Source organism: Diadema antillarum, unplaced genomic scaffold, assembly GCF_040938485.1.
Source record: "Diadema antillarum isolate AM-2024a unplaced genomic scaffold, OU_Dant_1.0 seq00000782_RagTag, whole genome shotgun sequence".
Taxonomy (NCBI): domain Eukaryota; kingdom Metazoa; phylum Echinodermata; class Echinoidea; order Diadematoida; family Diadematidae; genus Diadema; species Diadema antillarum.
Genome location: NW_027271670.1, coordinates 1047699 through 1067353, shown reverse-complemented (window position 1 = coordinate 1067353; position 19655 = coordinate 1047699). Strand labels below are relative to the sequence as shown.

The window sequence follows — 19655 nt, the reverse complement described above, 5'->3', positions numbered from 1 at the left end:
TTTTTCGATGAAATTTGTCAGCGCCATCGCTCCGAACAAGGAAATATGTTATTCATTGATTTTAATCAATAAAACCCCAAAATAATCATGCTTTTATGAAATTTGCCTGTAAGCACAGTTTGCATTGAAATTGTACACGAATTCACATTTTTGAGCAATATTTGGTCTGACATGCATGTACAAATTTATGTGTAACTTCGGAACCCCACACCCAGGCGTCGCAAATTTGGTGTCAAAAGATGCGGGAAACATGAAAGAAAAAAGTCATGAAACGTCGCGGCGATAGCCTTTTGCGATTGCGATACATGGCGCGGAATGTCGAGGGGGGGGGCCTCGGAGGCCCCCCCCCCCCCCCCCCCGGCCTAGTTAGGGTTAAAAGAAGTGTTACAATCACAGCGAATGGTCATATAAATGTGTTTTGAATATTTACTGTCTATGTAGTTTATTCTGCCATGTTTTTATTTTTGAAAATTTTGCAAGTCCACTGGTATTTCAAAATCAAGGAATCATGAAAATATTGCATTCCCACAACTCAGACATTGTGTATATCGCCCTCAAGGTGGGAAATCACATACCTTTCTCCCGAAAAGAGATTAACATGTGAATTTCACATTTTGTCACTGATTCTTGATCACAGATGCAGCTGCTTACAAAATTGTTTCTCTTGCCTCAATGTGTAAAATATTCTTGCAGAATATATGGCATATACATTGTACAGCATAAGCAAAATACCACAGGACTGATGGTTTTTGGTTTCCAGCAAAGGACGTTTAAGATGAAACTGAAATGAACAGATTCAGTAAGTATTGCTCTATAAATCTAATATGAGCACATATAAATCTACAATATATATTTCAGATTTTTCAGATGTGAAGGTTAAATGTGATGATTAACCCGTTGAAGACGAGTCCCAAGCATACATGTACTTGGGCAGTTTTCTATGGAAGATGTGTGTTACAGCAATATCAGCTCGTCCTCAATGGGTAAAGGGTCTTTATGTTGATGTGAGAGTGTCTGACACAATGCTGTCCATAAATTGCGATGTAATTGTTCCACCTTTTGGCTTCACTCGTGTGACCTGTACATATATCGGTGTAGGTCTACACAGTTGGACCTGACTATGCCCATGCTGAGGCCAGGAAATCACCCGCCCTGGACGGTAAAGTCGAGAGGGACAGTCAAGGGAAGGAGGTCCGCTATCCGGTCATTCTGACCAACCACGAGAAAATGATCGCCAGGAAAGTCTGCCTCGCATTCAAGGTGGGCATGAGTTGCTGCAAGATAATTCTTATCTGTAATGTGTCCGATGGGACTTAAGTTTTGTAGCTGTTTAAAGGAGAGAGAGGTTTTCGTGTTAGTAGCACATAATGGGTTGCAGCCATCAAACGTTTCTGTGTGCCGTAATGTTGCGAGACTTTATGGCATTGTCACTCACCTAATCATGTCAATTTTTGTGTTGTAATTATGAATATCGTGTCGTTGAGTGCATTTCCTATTTAGTGCTGCCAACCATTATACATATGACATTGAAGAAAATGTAGTATAATATGGAAAACGTGTTTTTCTAGAATTTGGTGTCAGCAAGCTTGATACATGCAGTTTTGCTGTTTCGTGATATTTTTTTTTTTTGTCTTCAGAATACTTAGAATGCAACAATATTTGTTTGATCATTTGTGAGTTGATTTTTTCTTTTGTTTTGCTTGCAGAAGGTTACAGCCCTGCTAATTGGCTGTGTGCTTCATAAACCAAAACTATAACATCATATGTGTAATTACATTATATCGTTTGGTGTTCAGAATAAGAGATGTCCAAAGATCAAGCACACAAAAGAAGTAAGTCCACAGAGAAGCTAGAAATGATATTGTCACCTAGCTATTTTCTCGCAATAAGCTTTTAGCTCCTTTTGCATTTGGTTAGGATAATTTGACAACAGAGCACTATTTGTGTACAAGTGTGTGTAATTTGTCTGGCAACTTCTGTCATACCCAGCAAACTGTGTGTGGCTTTGATCTGCTTCGGGCCAGCGGGAAATCCTACGTTTGCGATGTCAATGGATTCAGCTTTGTGAAGAACTCCAAGAAATACTATGATGATTGTGCCAAAATTCTTGGGTGAGCCTTAGTCACTCCTTAAAATATTGTGTCAGATGCAGATATACTAAGTGTGATTCTTAGTTTTTCAGTAAATTGTATTTCATGACCTGATTACAAATCATTATTCAATGACTGTGTTTGGCAAAATATCTACTCAAAGATGGAAAGTTGCTAATTTTGGATTGTCTTTTGTTTTGATGTACAAGTACATAGAAAATCATGGAATGTTTTTCTTGTGAAGCAATGTGTGGTGGCCCACATCCCCACATTGAACCTTCATGATAAATTTTGTTGTATTGAATCATGGTTTTTCCTGACCTCTGTGTATATTGTTCCAGCTTGCGAGTTATTTGATTTCAACAGGCTGTAATTCTTCCAGTCATTCTATGCATTTTCTATGGATTATGCTCAAGATAACAATCCTCACTTTCTGGCACTTGTCTATTCTTTCTTTTTGATTCTTAGTCTAGACGAAAATAGAAATACATGCTAAGAAAGAGAGATGAGACACTCAATAGTTTTCACACGGGATCTTAAAACAGTGATTACCTTTACAATTGTTGGATATATGTACAGTCTTAAAGTATTGTTTGGTTTTGTTAATCCTTTTACAGTCATGTCAAAACTGTGTGTATGTGTGTGTGTGTGTACTTTGATTATAAATTTATTGACCACCATATATGTTGGTACTTTAGGAATCATACTGTGGCGTGTTAATTTTGACACCTGTGAAATGCAGTACTCTGCATAGTGTAAAATTGTACAAATGCCGTTTTAACAGTGACAAACATGATAGCATGGAGACATTTTAATTGACCCAACAGTGTCTAGCTAGTGGCAGTGATGATGTACAATATATGATGAAGTTTACGTGCTTGTTTCTTCCAAAACCAAGGAACATGATAATGAGAGAGCTGGCGCCCAAGTACAACATCCCCTGGCAGAAGTTCACACTGGATGAGGAAATTCCCTACATGCCCACCACCTCAGGAACCATGTAAGTTGACCAAGGGGGTAATAGGGAGCTTTCGCTGTGGTAACGCAGATGTGAAATTATGCAAATCTTGTGCAAATTTCAGCAGTTGGCATAGTTTACGAGCTTCAAACTCTGCCTTAGATCTATGATGGTAGTCAGCCATGGTAGTGTCGACTTGGAAGCCCTGATGCAGCTGAAGGAATTTGACATCACTGACACATTTGCATGTGGAAAATTTGCATATCAGTGATTAAAGCTGCCACATCAGACATTTGTGAAAGTGCTTGTGAGGCACAACAGCTTGAAGAACATGCTACTGGCGCACATTTCACAGCATCACATTGTGAAAGCTCCCTATTGGGCAGTGAAGTTTTATAAGGGGGCTAAAGGCATAAATGTCATTAACCACTTCATTCATTGTTTTGGAAGTATTCAAACTTTTGATCTGTGTACATTTATAAGTGCCCATAGAGTGCTGTGTAGGGTTGCAGAATCTTAGTCATCATTTTCAGTCAACTGTAGAAACCTTGTGAATACAAATGTACCTACAAGTTTTTGTGTCTGTGATGCTGCAAGATATATGGTTTTTTTTAAAATAAATTCTGATTGTCATTTCTAAGATGAGACTGGTACAGTTTAGTGCCATGTACATGTATTATTTGCAAAATGATATTAGTTGTGATCTTGATGAAGAAATGATAAAGAAAGTGATTGAAGCTAATGGCAGTGTACTTTAAGTCAAGTATTTGGAGGCTTGGGTGCCATTTTTCTCACCTAGTCATTCACATCATATGATGATTAACAAAAGAGTCCTTATCTAAAATTCCATTGATAAATCACATTGTGATTCCAGGATGGAGCTGCGATGTGTTATAGCTGTCATCAGACATGGAGACCGGACACCCAAGCAGAAAATGAAAATGGAAGTGAAGCATCCAAGGTAAGGAATTCTTGCCAGACTTTTAACTCTACATCTATGAGGCTGTGAAATTGAGTTAATTTTTGTATAGGCGAGGTTGTATAACGTAAAACCAGAAACCTTTGTGTGCACGACACTTTCGCAAATTTCGCAAGGAGCCAAAATTAATGAAAGTAACATACATGTAAAAGTTTTTGCCGACACAATGCATTAGAAGTCTGTACGGTGTTATGTTCTATTGTGGTTGGCAATTTGTGATAATTTTATCCTGCAAAAAGGGCCATCAGCTCCAATTCAAGAAAGGTGAATGCTGCAAATGTTTCCGGTTTTGCAGTCAGCTGTGCATGAGAATACCATGCATATCGATTAGATACAAACTTATTTGTAGTCATGACAGAGTCTGATGGAAAGAGTAAAACAGCAATCAGGTTTTCTGCTGTATCATTTTGTGCAGTTTTAGATGTCATGCGTGAATTCATTCAAAAGCATTCAAACTGATTTCTGACAAGCAAACGATTAATGTTGATGGGCATTTTGTGATAGACTTGCTTAAATTACATGCAAGTACTGTATAAGTGGAAATTTGAGCGGTATGGATATTTTTGCGCATTTCACGCGACAAGAAACTAACATGAAAATAAAAGCATAATTTATGAATGTTTCTGCTAGTATGTAACAAGATTTTATCTCTTTGATCCTGCTGAATCTAGAACATGCAAAATCCATTTTATACTACTGAGCATGAGGTATTGCTCCTGCGAAAATGTCCAGTTTTACAGTAATTGCTGTGCATGTGAGTATATGGAATACACAGTGTTGCTGTGTACTGGTATGTAAGTGTTTGCTTCCGCTGGACACGTCAGGTTCTTCCGGCTGTTTGAGAAGTACGGTGGCCGCTCCAAGGGCAAGGTGAAACTGAAGAGGCCCAAGCAGCTGCAGAAGATTCTTGATGTGGCACGATACCTCCTTGGAGAGCTCAAGGTATAAGCTCTTATTTTCATTAACCCAAAGCCGGCCCAAGAATACATTTGTGTATTAGAAAGTAAGGTAGAGTTATTTACCGTTGTCAAATGTAACTGCTCTCTGCTACTTGTATAAAATGAATATAAACATGTATTGATAAATAATTTTGCATTGATTGGAGTTTGATTGTAACAATGTATCATAATTGAGAATTTAGCACTAGCTTTGAAAGATATTTTTTCAAGGTGCAGTGGATTTAAACATGCTTAAAACCTTGAATGAGAGAGGTTTCTAGAATGTATGATTAAATCATACTTTGTAGTGAGATTAATGCTCTCTTGTCATCTTTGCATCCTCAACCCATATCCTGCCCACTACCTCACACCATACTTGGTCCACTACCTCACCCCATACCGCACCCATTGCCTTTAATACCCCCATACCTGGTCCTCTTCCTCACCCCATGCACCACCCATTGCCTTACCTTGTGCCCTGTCCACTTCCTCAACCCTATGCTCTACCCATTGCTTTTAATACCCTATACCTGGTCCACTACCTCACCCCATGCCCCACCCATTGTCTTTGATACCCTATGTTCTGTTCACTACCTCACCATATGCCCTACCCTTTGCCTTACCCCATATCTGGTCCACTTCCCCACGTATTGCCATACCGTATACCTTGTACACTGCCTTACCCCATTATCCACTTATTGCCTTACCCCATGTGCCACCCATTGCTACCTCATGCCCTACCCATTGCCTTACCCCATACCTGGTCCACTGCCCCACCCGTCGCCTTACCCTATACCTCATCCACTACCTCACCCCATTACCCACCTATTGCCTTACCCCGTGCACCACCCATTGCCCATACTTTGTCCACTACCTCACCCCATTCTCCACCCTATTGCCTTGCCCTATGCCCCGTCTAATGCCTCATTCCTTAACTCCTTGACACAGTGGCAAAAGCACCGCAGCCAGCCAGAGATCGAGGAGCGGGAGTCCAAGCTTGAGCAGCTGAAGGCAGTCCTCGAGATGTACGGCCACTTCTCCGGCATCAACCGCAAGGTGCAGCTGAAGTACCTCCCCAAGGGCATTATGAAGCACTCCAGCAGTGAAGAAGGTAAAACTCAAACCTTGGAATAACTCACCTAATCTCCCGAGGGGATGATATATGTGCAATTATCTCCCAACCCCACCATTCTTTCACCGTCAGTTGCCCATCATCTGTTACCTACTACTATAAAATTGCTGGTGATTCACTTTGAATTGTTCAGCCCTTGTAGGTTTTTTTTTTTTTTGTAACTCTAGAAAACATCACTTGGCCCCATTGCAAGGAAAAGACTTAGTTTGGTATCGAGGGAAACAGGTAGAAATCTTTGAAGTCATTGGGCTGCTGCTATGGTAGTTGCTGTTATCATGAAGTATGATTACGTTGAAACTCTTCTTTGCGGCAAGACCAGCAACTGTACAACTGGTATAGTCATTATCAGATGCAGAAATGGTCATTCAAAAAAAAAAGGGGGGGGGAGGGATGGGGAGAGACAGGTAGGATGACCATAGTAGTATGGTGTCACGAGCAACAATTTACACCAGGTCACAAAGAGCTGAAAAGATTTTATTGCCACTTATCCTGCAGCCACTGTGCATGATTTGCTGGTCATGCTTTTATTTTTCACTCCTTTAACCCTAAAAAGACTGCGGGGGGGGGGGGCTAAAAGGCCCCCCCTCGACATTTCGCGCGATTACTCTGCAACACGCAATGCTCTCGCCGCGATGCTCTATGACTTTTTTCTTTCGAGTTTCCCGCACATTTTGACACCAAATTTGTGACGCCCGGGGGTACGGTTTTGAAGTTACATAACTTTTTGTACATGCACATGAGGCCGAAAATGGCTCAAAAATGTGATTTTGTGTACAAAGTCAATGCAAATTGAGTTTTTTTCACATGGTTCATATAAATATGCTTATTTTTACTCTCAATGGCTAGAATTAATTTGTTTTAGGAGTATTATGCTTCAAAAAGTGTCTGCCACAAATTTTGTTCAAAAAACAACAAAAACAAAAGGTTAAAAAACAATGAAATACATAAGAAATTCATAAAACAATAGAATAAATAAGAGATTAATTTTGATACCGAATTTTTTTTCAAGTGCATTTGCTAAAAATGCCACAAAGAATAACTAGACCAAAAATGAGCACTTTTGGAGCTTTGTTTACTGATTTAGATCAAAAGTCTGATTTCTCGCATAAATTAGCATAATTAATCAAAATAAAATAAAAGATGACTATTTTGTAAAATTTAAATATACGATCTTGTAGATTACATCGCTCACTACCATTGTGCAAATTTCTGCGGCGATCGCGCCATCCACGGCCGAGATCTTAAGGGGGGGCCCTTTAGCCCCCCCCCCCCCCCCCAATCTTTCGAGCTACCAAAATAGCCCAGTCTTTTTAGGGTTAACATACCCAGTGACGCTGCCCTCAATAAATTTGAGTGCTTATGGTGCTATAATGTTTCTGGTGTGTAGATTGATCACGCCCCTCCCCCACCTCCCTTTCTGCCATTCATTCATTAAATTGTCACTTCTGTAAAGAAAGAAAGAAAAATAATAAAACAAATGCAGCAGAGTGTATAAAGCATGAGAATGCTGCGAAAGAACCATTTGGTATTGTGACCCAAGATCACAGTCATGAAACAACTGCTGTAAAAGCAGACATTTTCACAAGATTGAATCATTTTACTCACCTGCTCCCTCTGATTAAATTTCTTTAGTAAGAAATCACTTAACATTCACCTTAAAGGGGATGGCTAGTAACTGATCAGTGGGAATCAGTGGAAATGCTGGAGGATGATTGTTCCAATCCTTGCTGGATTCATTTAAGAGTACATTGGTTGTTGTGTGAAAATGATTTGCTTCAGAATGGTCTCATATTCAAGTAATGTGCAGTTTAATGTTTCCAGGTTAGCGTGCCTGGTCAGTGACGGGGCATTAATCTGCACATTACTTGAATATGAGACCGTTCTGAAGCAAATAATTTTCATACAACAGTAGATATATCATGTACTCTTAAATGAATCCCACAAGGATTGGAACAATCATCCCTCAGCATTCCCACTGATTCCCACTGATCGGTTTCTACTAGCCATCCCCTGGTAGCCATCGCCAGGTAGGGCAAAAAGTGGGTAAGCTTTGTGGTTGTTAAAGTAGTCTTTTTGTCAACAAAACCCTGCATAGAAATTGAATGTACATCACAGAAATGGTCTATTGAGCATTAAAAGTGTAGTTCATGCAAATGCCAGGTATTGTAGTTGTTCTTGGTCTTCCGTACAAGCTTAGGATTCTGCTTAGAATTCTGCTTAGAATTTGTATGATTTTAACAGAAGTAATATATGTTGACTTACTCTACAGATGTTGGTAAACTGAACAATTTCCTGAAGAAAGAGGGTAAAATTTTCGATCTGCTGTACTTTCAGTCACTCTATATACATGCATCTCTCATATTTACTTCTCTCTTTGATATCTGCAATTAATCTGCTGAAGCTGGTTTACATTTGCAATGTTTTATCTAAGGCATTGGCAATCTTTTGAATTTTACATTGTGTGGTATGGGGATGTTTTTTAAAGCTCCACTTTCCTGCTATTTCTAATTTCAGTTTTATTTAATGCAGATACTTGTTCATATAACTTGTGAGCTCTCAGTAGAATAGCTACTAAAATACCACTCACTTCAGATCTGTTGATCTAGTTTCCCTGATTGAGATACGTAAACATGGATGCTTCATGAATATGTATGTGATTTCTCTTTGCTACTGTGTACATAGAACTAGATATTATTTTCTACTATTCTTTCTTCTTCATTGTCCTACAATTTACACTGAATATGTTGGTAAATTCTTCTCAGTGGGCTCTTTGCATTTTTTAATGTTTTAACTGAAAGAGTGGAGGCAAGGTTTATCATAACTCATCTGTACATGAATACCATGAATTGATTTACATAGTCGAAATGTGTGTTCGTATAGATTTTAATTAATTCACATAGGAGCATTAGATTGATTAACTCTTTATGTGCCATGGTGTGAACCTCCTGTGTGCCACATTATTCTGAGACAGCAACATAGTCATGCTTTGGGTAAACATTCCATTTTTCAAATCTATTGAACTTTTTAAGATTTTTTGTTAACCCTGGACGTGTAATCGGCAAAGTTGTTGAAAAAACAAAACTTGGCATGCCGTCAACTGAGTCGGGCATGCAAATGTGGCACATAAAGAGTTAATTGGACAGGCTTCTACCAGCAGGACGGTCATCATTCTTATCAATCTTAATAGAATTGTATTCTCTTTGCCTAGTTGAATATTGGTGTTATGCAGTAACTGAATACTTTATTTTGAACAACAACAAAAAAATCAACAGTTTTCATATTTTCTTTTGGTGATATGCAAATGTCTGGTCAGGATGGAGTGTGTTTGCTTTAATGCAAAACTTCACAAATATGAAGTTGTTACAGCACAATGCAGAAGATAAAAAATCCCAATTGTCAGGTTGCTGTCCCCCTCTAAAGCAAAACAAACATACCAGCACCAACCATATTCAGCTTCTTCTTCTTTTCTTTTTTAACAAAGTAGAAGAGTAAAGAAAAAAAAATTAAAGAATTTTGTTACAGTATAATAATGTGTTAGAGTTACTGTGTTAAAAATCATTTTGCAAATACAGCCCAACAGTGCTGAGAATAGTTCAATGACATATTATGACTAGTTAGTTCATATTAACTTTTGCCTTGAACTTTTGTCACCAGTTGTCTATATGAGTATATTTGTCACATCAGACTAATGAGAAACTTTGGGGCTGGTGCAAGCATATCTTACTACTTTTCTTTCTTTGTTTTGTTAACATTCAAATTGTAGAGATCTTTCCTCTTTTATAAGTAATACAATATGCAACATACTTACCTAATACTGGCATAATGATTTCTTAAGCACACTGTTGCATGGATAATTTTTTTTTCTTCTCCCTCTGATATATGTTGCATTATTGCCATAAATATAACAAATTTCCTAGCAGTGGGACTATTAATACAGCTGGCCGTAGACACATTCATTTGCCATCAGCTGTAAATCTCATGAATTGCTAACACAGCAACAACTGCTATAGCTATGGCTACTAATTGAGGAAGGTGCTCAACTGTTATTTTGTTTTTATGCCTCCGCCACGAAGTGGTGCCGGAGGCATTATGTTTTCGGGTTGTCCGTCCGTCCGTCCGTCCGTCCGTCCTTCCGTCCGTCCGTCCGTCCGTCCGTCCGTCCTTCCGTCCGTCTTTCTGTCCGTCCGTAATGAATTTTGTGGACAAGGTAACTATCAAAAGCTGTTGAGGTATCCTAATGAAACTTGGCATGTATGTGTATTAGGGGGTGAAGTTGTGCCTATCAACTTTTGGGTGCACGTGCTCAAGGTCAAAGGTCAAAAGGTCAAGGTCAAATACATAAAATTTCACTATTTCCACCATATCTATGCAATGCCTGAAGATATTTTCTTGAAACTTAGTGTATACATGTATTACCCAATTTAGATTCTCTGGTGAAAGTTTGGGTCATGAGGTCAAAGGTCAAAGGTCAAAAGGTGGAGTAAAAGTATTAAAACTTCTTTTTTTTCTCTGTAAATTGGAAAATTGTTCAAGGTATCTTCATGGAACATAGTATATATACATGTACTGACTGGCAGTGATTATCTAGAGAATGTAAGGTTCATGGGGTCAAAGGTCAAAGGTCAAGTGCAACACTTCAAAATTTTACTATTTCCCTCATGTTCATGCAATGCCAGCAGGATTAGTATTTTTTTTTTTTACACTATTGGTGTATGCATGTGTAACCTAATAGAAATTCTCTGGAGAGTTTTTTTTCTTTTTCTTTTTTTATTGCCTCAAAGGTCAAAAGGTCAAAGATCAAGTGAAAGTGCTGAACTAACTTTTTCCTCCATATCTCGGAAGTGGCTCAATTTATCGTGAAACTTACTGCATATCTATGCATGTTCTACCTGAAAGTGTATGAATTTTAGGGTCTAAGGCCAGATGAACATGGTAACAATTTACTATTCAGTACAGAAATTGCACTTTTTCTCCATACCGGTACCATGAAAATTACTCAATGCATAAATGTATGAATGGGTCAAAGTCAAGTTAAAGTCCTTAAATCCCCAAATACATGCTCTCCTATTCATCCAATTAAACCAAGTTCAAGGAAGGTGAACATTCAACACATTTCTGACAAACTTGTCATTTCAATATTTTGCCAGTTTTGTGAAAATGTAATCACACATTGTCCACATGTACTATCTAGACCTATTAGGAGAATCATGCATTATGGCGGAGGCATACCAGTCGCCATAGCGACATTTCTAGTTGTTTTTGTTTTTGTTTTTTTTTTTGGGGGGGGGTATAGTCTTTTATTGTTTTGGGGCTTGTAGAGTCTACACTGCAAGTCTTTTGTGCAATGGGGCCAAGGATATCCAGTGGCTATTAACAACACTTGAGGTCAAAATTATGACTTTGGTGATGAGGGTATTAATACGTGTACTTGTACGGTATTCCTGTGGGTAATAGCAACGAAAAGACAGCAACAGCAACAACAACAACAACAAAACCGTGCAAATTCATGTTTTGTGCCCAGGTTAAACCCTTTCCCTGTGGGATCCTGGTATGTCATGCCCTAAAACTCAATGGTGTATGGCCATAATTATCTCAAAAGGGAATCGATTATATGGGACTCTTGATATGCGACTGTTTTGCCTTGATATACTGTATATATGCTATTTGGCAGGGGGGTTATTTTCGTGAATTTCACGAGTTGGAGAGCTGTTTGCGAATTCAACAGTACGTGAAAATATCAACTCTGATCCAGACATGTATGCGATTTGCACGCTTACAGTCATGTAGTTCATGAACAAGGTGCATAATAATACAGTGTAGTAGCCTAAGTCTTGATCACCACAATCGTGAATTCAACCACACGTGAAATTGTTGGTAAGTCCTGATTCGAGAAAAATTAGACTCTCCATTTAAAACATATATATATGGCGTATACAGTAATATAATTATGCTTCCATGTTGTTCCTTAACAATGTATCCACACAACACCCCCTCATTCCCTCCACCCCTCCCCCTTTTCAGGCTGTGGACATCGTGTGGTATCATGCCCCAAGAAATTAAATTGATTGCATTGTGGAACACTTGCCCCTTTCCAAGCAAAAACTGGCATAAGGCACTTACACCTCGGCAAGGGATGGTTTGCATATAAATGTTGCATTTGAATTCCAGTTCCAATATTGCACTTGATGAGAGCACTGTCCACACATGTACTAGCGAGCTTTAGCTCTGCGATGCAAACGCTGTGATGATAACACCTCGTGGGTTGGACAATGGAAACGGCTGTCTTGCGCACGTACAGAACACAATTTTTTGCCTAATATCGTCTTAGCGTTCGCATCTTAGATCTTAAGCTCGCTAATATATGGGAATGTGAAGTACACATATTTGTATCGTACTTAACTGAATGAAAAATCTATCTTGTCTTCTTTGTTTCATAGCCTCACATTCAGGTAAAGCATTAGCCCTTGTAACCTTGGTACGTAAACTGCATGTTCACCTCCAGTGCTGAGTATCTGTGTTCATAGTCCATCTTGCTCACTCATCTATGGTGTCTCTAACTTTCAAAGAAAAAAACAAAGAAGATCTGTACTAACCATTGAAAGTGTTGTGTGTATTTCTGTTTTCAGCATATTTCAAACTTCTGTCCATCAATAAAAGAAAAAAAAAAACAGGAAGAAGAAAAAAAAATTGCCTAAGCCAAATGACAGCGGTAACAGAGTTCTTTCACTGAATCGTGCATTTTCTCTCTCTCTTGAACAAAAAAAAAGAGATCTCTTTGCAATCTACTTTGCAATCAGTATGGAATCATCATATCTTGTTGAATGATTTTTTTTTTCTTTCTTAGTGACGCACTAACGAAGTTCTCCATTGTGATGTGCAATTTGGACTTGTGGCTTGAATCTGGCATATAATTCAAACAGTGCTAAACTTCGAATCCTAGAATGAAGTGCAAATGCAGTGAAGAAAATTCTTCTTTCAACTCCTCTTTCATGGAGCCCTTGATTTGTAGGAAATGGCCACTGCCCAGTTGCATAACATCCATGCTCCCATCTTTATTGATTCATGTTTTTTGCACACTTTCACCATTTTCCTCTAATCTTCTGACGTGTCCACGTTAAATCTCTGTAGCGTCAGCTTCCAAGTCGAGTTCGGGTATGTGAAATGTCACAGAGCATGTTTAAATAGCAATGTTCACTGAAAACAAACAAACAAACAAACAACCCCAAAACAATGCTGCAAGACAAGGAGAATAGTATTTCACTTTACATTCTGAGTGACCAAACAACTTACCTGAACCCTGCTGAACATATACTTGTGCTTTCATTGTGATTGTGAAAACCCCGCCCACAAATTGCCCGGCGACGGAAATTGTTGGATGGTTTGCAGTGTAACTAAAAATTCAAAACTTTATGTGCTTGGCATTAACGCTGTTTTGTACTCTGTATTTCGTCAAACACAGTGCATGATTTGCAGAATATGGCACACACACTGCTCTTGATTCTGTATGATGTGCTCAGTTTCAAATTTCATTATTTAGTATTTCTACTTATCTTGTATTCTAAATGAAGAGGCTATCATAAGGGTGCTATTACTTGATGTAAGTGAATTACTACTGTATGCCATGAACTTTAAGATCAATGGAGTGTTTATATTTAGAGAGATATATATTTGAGATTCTTACAAAGTGGAATGGGTTGTTTATGACCTAGTCTACAAAAAGACAGAGGTATTCTAAACGTTTTCTCTACGACTAGTCAGTCATCTGTGAAGTTACTATTAACAAATACACATAGAGACATCACTACTTTTGTATATCTGGCATCATTCCAAGATCTTTTTAAGAAAAGAAGGTCATGCTGTTCCTGCATTCTGTGCTTATCTTTTTTTTTTTAATGGCATTACAGCTGATTCGTGTAGATTTCATTCTACATTTCAAATTGAATATCAACTGTGCCTACAAATAGAATTATGAAATATTTTCATGACCATATCATTTCCATATCATTCTTTGTATTAGCCAGTCTTAAGAATACTGTAAAACGAGAAATGTTCGCGTGCATTTTAATTTCGCGAATTTCGCGAGCGCCAAGATTCGCGAAATTAAAATGCACGCGAAATTTCTTATCTACACTATATGCAATGAATGCAAGAGGCAATTGGCGAAAATTTCTTGCCACGAAAAAGGCTGTCGGCTCCAATTCGCAAAAATTTCATGCCGCGAATATATCATGTTTTACAGTATGTTAATGTCTTGTTAAATCACTATTATCTTCAAAATAACTGAAGACTGAGCTTGCAAAAGAAAAAATTATAATAATAATTGATGTTATTTTTGATTGATGTTAAATTTGATCATATTACTACCATCCTACGTAGTCTTCATTTGTTGCCGATAAGAGCTAGTATCAGGTTTAAGATTTTGACCCTTGTATTCAAATGTTTTCATGGAAATGCCCCTGCATACCTCAGTGAACTCATCAAGCCATATCATCCTGGTCATAATCTGCGCTCAAAATCAAAAAATCTCCTCTCTGAAATAAGTGACAAATCTAAGTCATTTGGTGACAGGGCTTTTGGAAAAATGGCACCATCATTATGGAATGATTTCCCCCTCAGTATTACCGGTAGATGCATTTCAGATTTTGATAAATTCAAATCTGTGTTAAAAACTCATCTTTTTGATAATTGTTAATTACATGTGAATAGAGAAGTATTTGAAAGATTTTGTTTCCATTTGTACATGCATAGAGACTATCTTATGGAATTATGCATTCTAAGAACTTATTATTATTATTATTATTATTATTATTATTATTATTATTATTATTATTATCATCATCAATATTATTATTATTATTATTATTTTCATTATTATTATTATTATTATTATTATTATTATTATTATTATTATTATTATTATTGTTATTATTATTAACTGACATTCATCTTTGTGTGTGGCTACAAAAACATTAGTTTCAGCATCGTCTTCTTTGTCATTTGTGTGTGTGTGTGTGTGTTCACATGTGTCTTGTTCATTTTACTGTCATTTGGCTGCATTGCTCTTGTTAAGCAACATAGCTGCATGGTGTATTGGCGCTGATGGCATCGTGTTGTCACTATTGTGGAGGTTGCTGCCATGTGATTTTGAAACTTTCCCATAATGTTTTGCAGAACCTATTGTGACTACATCTTGACAATACAGGCAATTGCTTGTGGCTGCTCTTATACCCATAACTTCATCAAACAATTTCTTTCCTCTGTATGTTCTTCATTGTGCCATTTGTTGAGTGATGCCTATCAGTGCTGCACGGCAATGCCTGCTGCATGTGTCCATATGCAGTTTAATTGCGGCAGATGGGACTATCAACCAGTTGGCATTCTTAGAAACATGTACATTGGTTTTGCTGCAGCAGGAATAGATTTTATGTATAAAGGGGAATTCCACCCGAAAAACTAGTTTGTGTGAATTAGAAGCAGAAAAGTTGGAGGAACATAACAGTGAAAATTTGAACGAATTCCAGTCAAAACTGAGAAAGTTATGATTTTTTTAAGTTGCAGTCAATCAGAAACAAATTAGCAATTCCATGATGTCGCATGCGAGCTCACCCCCCCCCCCATTTGCTCTGCACTACAAGATAAGAAATTTCCATTTTCCTGTCAAGTAAATTTCCAATCTTACATGCATCCTTTTATAGTACAATATTATATATTGTATTCTATACTAATCTTGCATTCCAAAAATATATTCCATCATCCATAATGAAAAAAAAAGAGAAATCTAATGGAAATTTTTTTCATAGGGCAAATGGAGGGTGAACTCAAATGCTACATCACATAGTTGCCAATTTGTGCCTGATCAATCACAGCTTTAAAATATCAAAGCTTTCTTAGTTTTTATCAGAATTTGCTCAACTGCCACTGTTCTGTCCCCCAAATTTTCTGTTGCTGTTTACACAAATTAATTTCCAGGGTGGACTATCCGTTTAATCAGGTGAATTGTCTTTGGTCAGTTCTTTATCATCCCCTTCATGTTTTTTTTTTTTTTTTTTCTTTTACAAATTTATTTATTTCCTCTTCATTATACAACATAACATACAAAATCATATTACAAATCATGTTTTGTTTAACAAATTAACAACAACAACAACAACAACAGTAAAAGATGGGTATCAAACTCTTCAACAATTGAACAATATCCTAAAGATACAGTCAGCTCTCGTTACAATAAACTCCTTGGGCCCAGCGAAATCACCGTGATCTTGTCACTTTTGAAACCTTGCCGTATCCAGGGCGCAAATACCTCTGAATAGGAAAATTTTCAAACCCTGGGACCCCCAAAAAACTACCCCATCACGTCGGGGTTCTGCCATATGGATATTCTTTATCACGAGAGTCGACTGTATGTTCTTCTACAATGACCTAAAAAATATTTTCTACAGGGGACCATTTCTTATAATGAAAATTTAATTTGTTTGTTCGTTTTGCAATGTTGGATTCTATATATCGGATATTAACAATAAATGCTGTCAATCCATGAAATTTCACACCTGTATCTTTGCATCTCTGAATATATATGTACCTTTTGTATAACAATATTAAATGATTCAATAAACTCCTGTGGGGCCCTTTCCAGTCTTTGATGAATCCAAACATTACTCTAATTCTTGTACAATCCTCTAATTTGACATGAAAGATCGTACCAATTTCATCCACAAATTTTTGAAGTAATTCTTTGGCAGCTTTACAATCAAAAAACAGATGTACAGGGGTCTCAGCACATGACTTACAAAGCGTACACAACTCTGATTCTGATATTTTCATCTTAAACAATCTTTCATTTGTGTAAAGTATATTATGCGACAACTTGAACTGAAATTCTCTCAATTTTACTTCAATTGTACATGTAAATGGCAACATATATATTTGTGTCCAATCTTCTGGTTGAATTCCATACTTGCCAGCAAAAACTGTTTCGCAAACAGGTCTTGATTTAATCTCTTTTAAAAATTCCTCATATATTGGTTTTGATTTCACATTTTGTAACTGTGAAATAATAAGATCCTTTTGTTTTTGAGCCACTTCTTCTTTCCAAAACATCTCCAATAGGAGTGTATTGAAGGAACATTTCGAGTATTTTTGAACAGAGTCTACAATTGCCATATACATCATATTATATTTGCTTGGCACTCCTTTCCTTAACCAAAATTCAAAATCAATGAGCCGTCCATCAATACTAAATATTTGATATATATAACATAAACCTGCTTCAAAAAACGGGCTGCAGAATATTGAGTGCTTATCAATCAAAATATTCTGGTTATTCCATACTGGTTGCTGTAGGATGTCTGCTTGGCTATTTTCATCACCAATAAAATCCTCATGTATGTTTGTCTTTAACCATATTTGTAGAATATTCTCATAGAATGGAGGGATACCCCTCTTATCAATAGTTTCAAGGGAATAATTACTTTGAAACACTAGAATTCCACCAAGCCTTTTTAAGAAATAATCTCCCAATAGCACCCATTGATGGTTACGATTTCCATAATATCTTTTAACCCACTTAACTAACTGCGTATCAATCATACATTGTAAATTGGGGAATTTGAGACCACCCTCAGCATATTGTGCATACATAGTTGACCTTGAAATCTTATCTGGGCCATTCCATAAAAATGAAAACATTAACTTCTCTACTTCTTTCACAAAATCTTGAGGAATTTCAATGTTTGACATCAAATAAATTATCTTAGACATAATAAATGTTTTCAAAATTTGAATTTTACCAATTAACGTTAAATTACGATTTTTCCAAATAAAAAATGTTCTCTTAATCTCACCCAATCGATCTTCAAAGTTTCTTCGGATTGCTTCTTTTTTGTCATATGAAAACCAGATTCCAAGAATTCTAAGACCATTGTCTGTCCACTTTATCATCTGTGGCTTTTCTTTCGATAGTCTATCCTTTCCTATCCACATTCCTTCTGATTTGCTTCGGTTGAGGCAAAGGCCTGATATCTCAGAAAATTCTTGAAAGCTTTCTAGTAATACTGATAATGATTCTGTATCCTTACAAAAACATGTTATATCATCAGCGTAAGCTGTATATTTAATCTGTTTTCCGAGCATCTCCATTCCAATAATATTTGGATTATTTAACAATCTCATTAAATATATCTCGAGCCCTAATATGAATAAAAGGGGGGCAAGGGGGTCGCCTTGGCGAACACCCCTTCCAATTTCAAAATAACCAGTGGTAAAGCCATTTATCAATACACAGCTATTTATACCTGCATGCAATGTTCTCACCCATTGTATCATTGACGGACCAAAATTAAGACATTCTAAACACTGTAATAAATACCTATGACTGAGTGAATCAAATGCTTTGGTAAGATCTAATGCTAACACAATTCCAGATACATTGTTGGCATCTGCATAAAACATTAAATCTGAAATCAGTCTTATACCTTCACCTATATATCTGCCTTTAATAAATGCTGTTTGCTGAGGATTTATCAAATTACCAATAATTTTGGACATACGTTTCGCTAAACATTTAGAAAGTATCTTTACATCCACATTTATTAAAGTGATTGGTCGCCAATTGCCCAATAATCTCTTATCTTTATTGGATTTAGGAATCAATTTAATTATTCCTTGCCTCTGTGACACGGACATACTTCCTTTTTCAAAAGCATGATTAAATGATCCTATTAGTTCTTTAGAAATCAAAGGCCAAAATGTCTCATAAAATTCCACCGATAAGCCATCATTACCAGGTGTTTTATTTTTTGACATCCCAAGGAGGACTTCCCTTGCCTCTTCATGTGTTATCAGGCCTTCACAAGAGGCCTTTTCATCTTCCGTGAGGTGTTTTAAGCAGGAACTTTTTATGTAATCATAACTCACTTTGTCAGACACTGTATCCCTGTTTTCAAACTGTTTACCAAAAGATTTCATCACAAAATTTCGTATATGATGGGGATGTTCAATAAGTTCCTCACCTGTATCTAATACATCTATGTTTGTACTCTGTGCTTGTGTCTTTTCCAATGATAAAAAATATTTTGTACTCTTCTCTCCTTTCTCGTACCAGGTACATCTTGAACGTAATATGGCCCCCTCTGCTAAATAATTGTACATGCAGTTAAGTTCCTGTTCAATTTTCTCTTTCTTATCCCATTTTTGCTCATTCATTTCTGTCGGGTCCATGTCATTTATTATTTTCAATTCTTGTTCTAATTCTTTTCTTCTAATTTCTTTTATATTTTTCTTCCTTTTAGAAAATGTGATTGTAAATTCTCGTATTTTGAATTTTAACCAATCCCATAATTTTCCTTTATCATTTTTATCTTCCCATTCATTTACCCACATCTCATAATGTCCCTTTAAATTTTCAACATACTCAACATCACTAAGTAAACTGTTATTAAACTTCCAATAAGATGGGCCCACAGTGTACTCTTTAATTCTCAGATGTAAATTCACAAAATCATGATCTGACAAAACACAGGGGACCATATCACAATCTGTCACCATATTTTGTACAGACTCA

At 37.0% G+C, this 19655-nt stretch overlaps 1 protein-coding gene across 1 annotated transcript in view; it reads left to right on the top strand.

Moving 5' to 3' along the window:
- Positions 1 to 19655, top strand: part of LOC139739095 (inositol hexakisphosphate and diphosphoinositol-pentakisphosphate kinase 2-like) — a 52609-nt gene that overhangs the window by 6034 nt on the left and 26920 nt on the right. Inside the window, exons 6-13 of the mRNA XM_071649715.1 lie at positions 1099 to 1260; positions 1990 to 2111; positions 2989 to 3090; positions 3923 to 4009; positions 4852 to 4969; positions 5914 to 6076; positions 12535 to 12546; positions 13107 to 13118. Coding sequence (XP_071505816.1) covers positions 1099 to 1260; positions 1990 to 2111; positions 2989 to 3090; positions 3923 to 4009; positions 4852 to 4969; positions 5914 to 6076; positions 12535 to 12546; positions 13107 to 13118 — 778 coding nt within the window. The remainder of the gene's footprint in view (positions 1 to 1098; positions 1261 to 1989; positions 2112 to 2988; positions 3091 to 3922; positions 4010 to 4851; positions 4970 to 5913; positions 6077 to 12534; positions 12547 to 13106; positions 13119 to 19655) is intronic.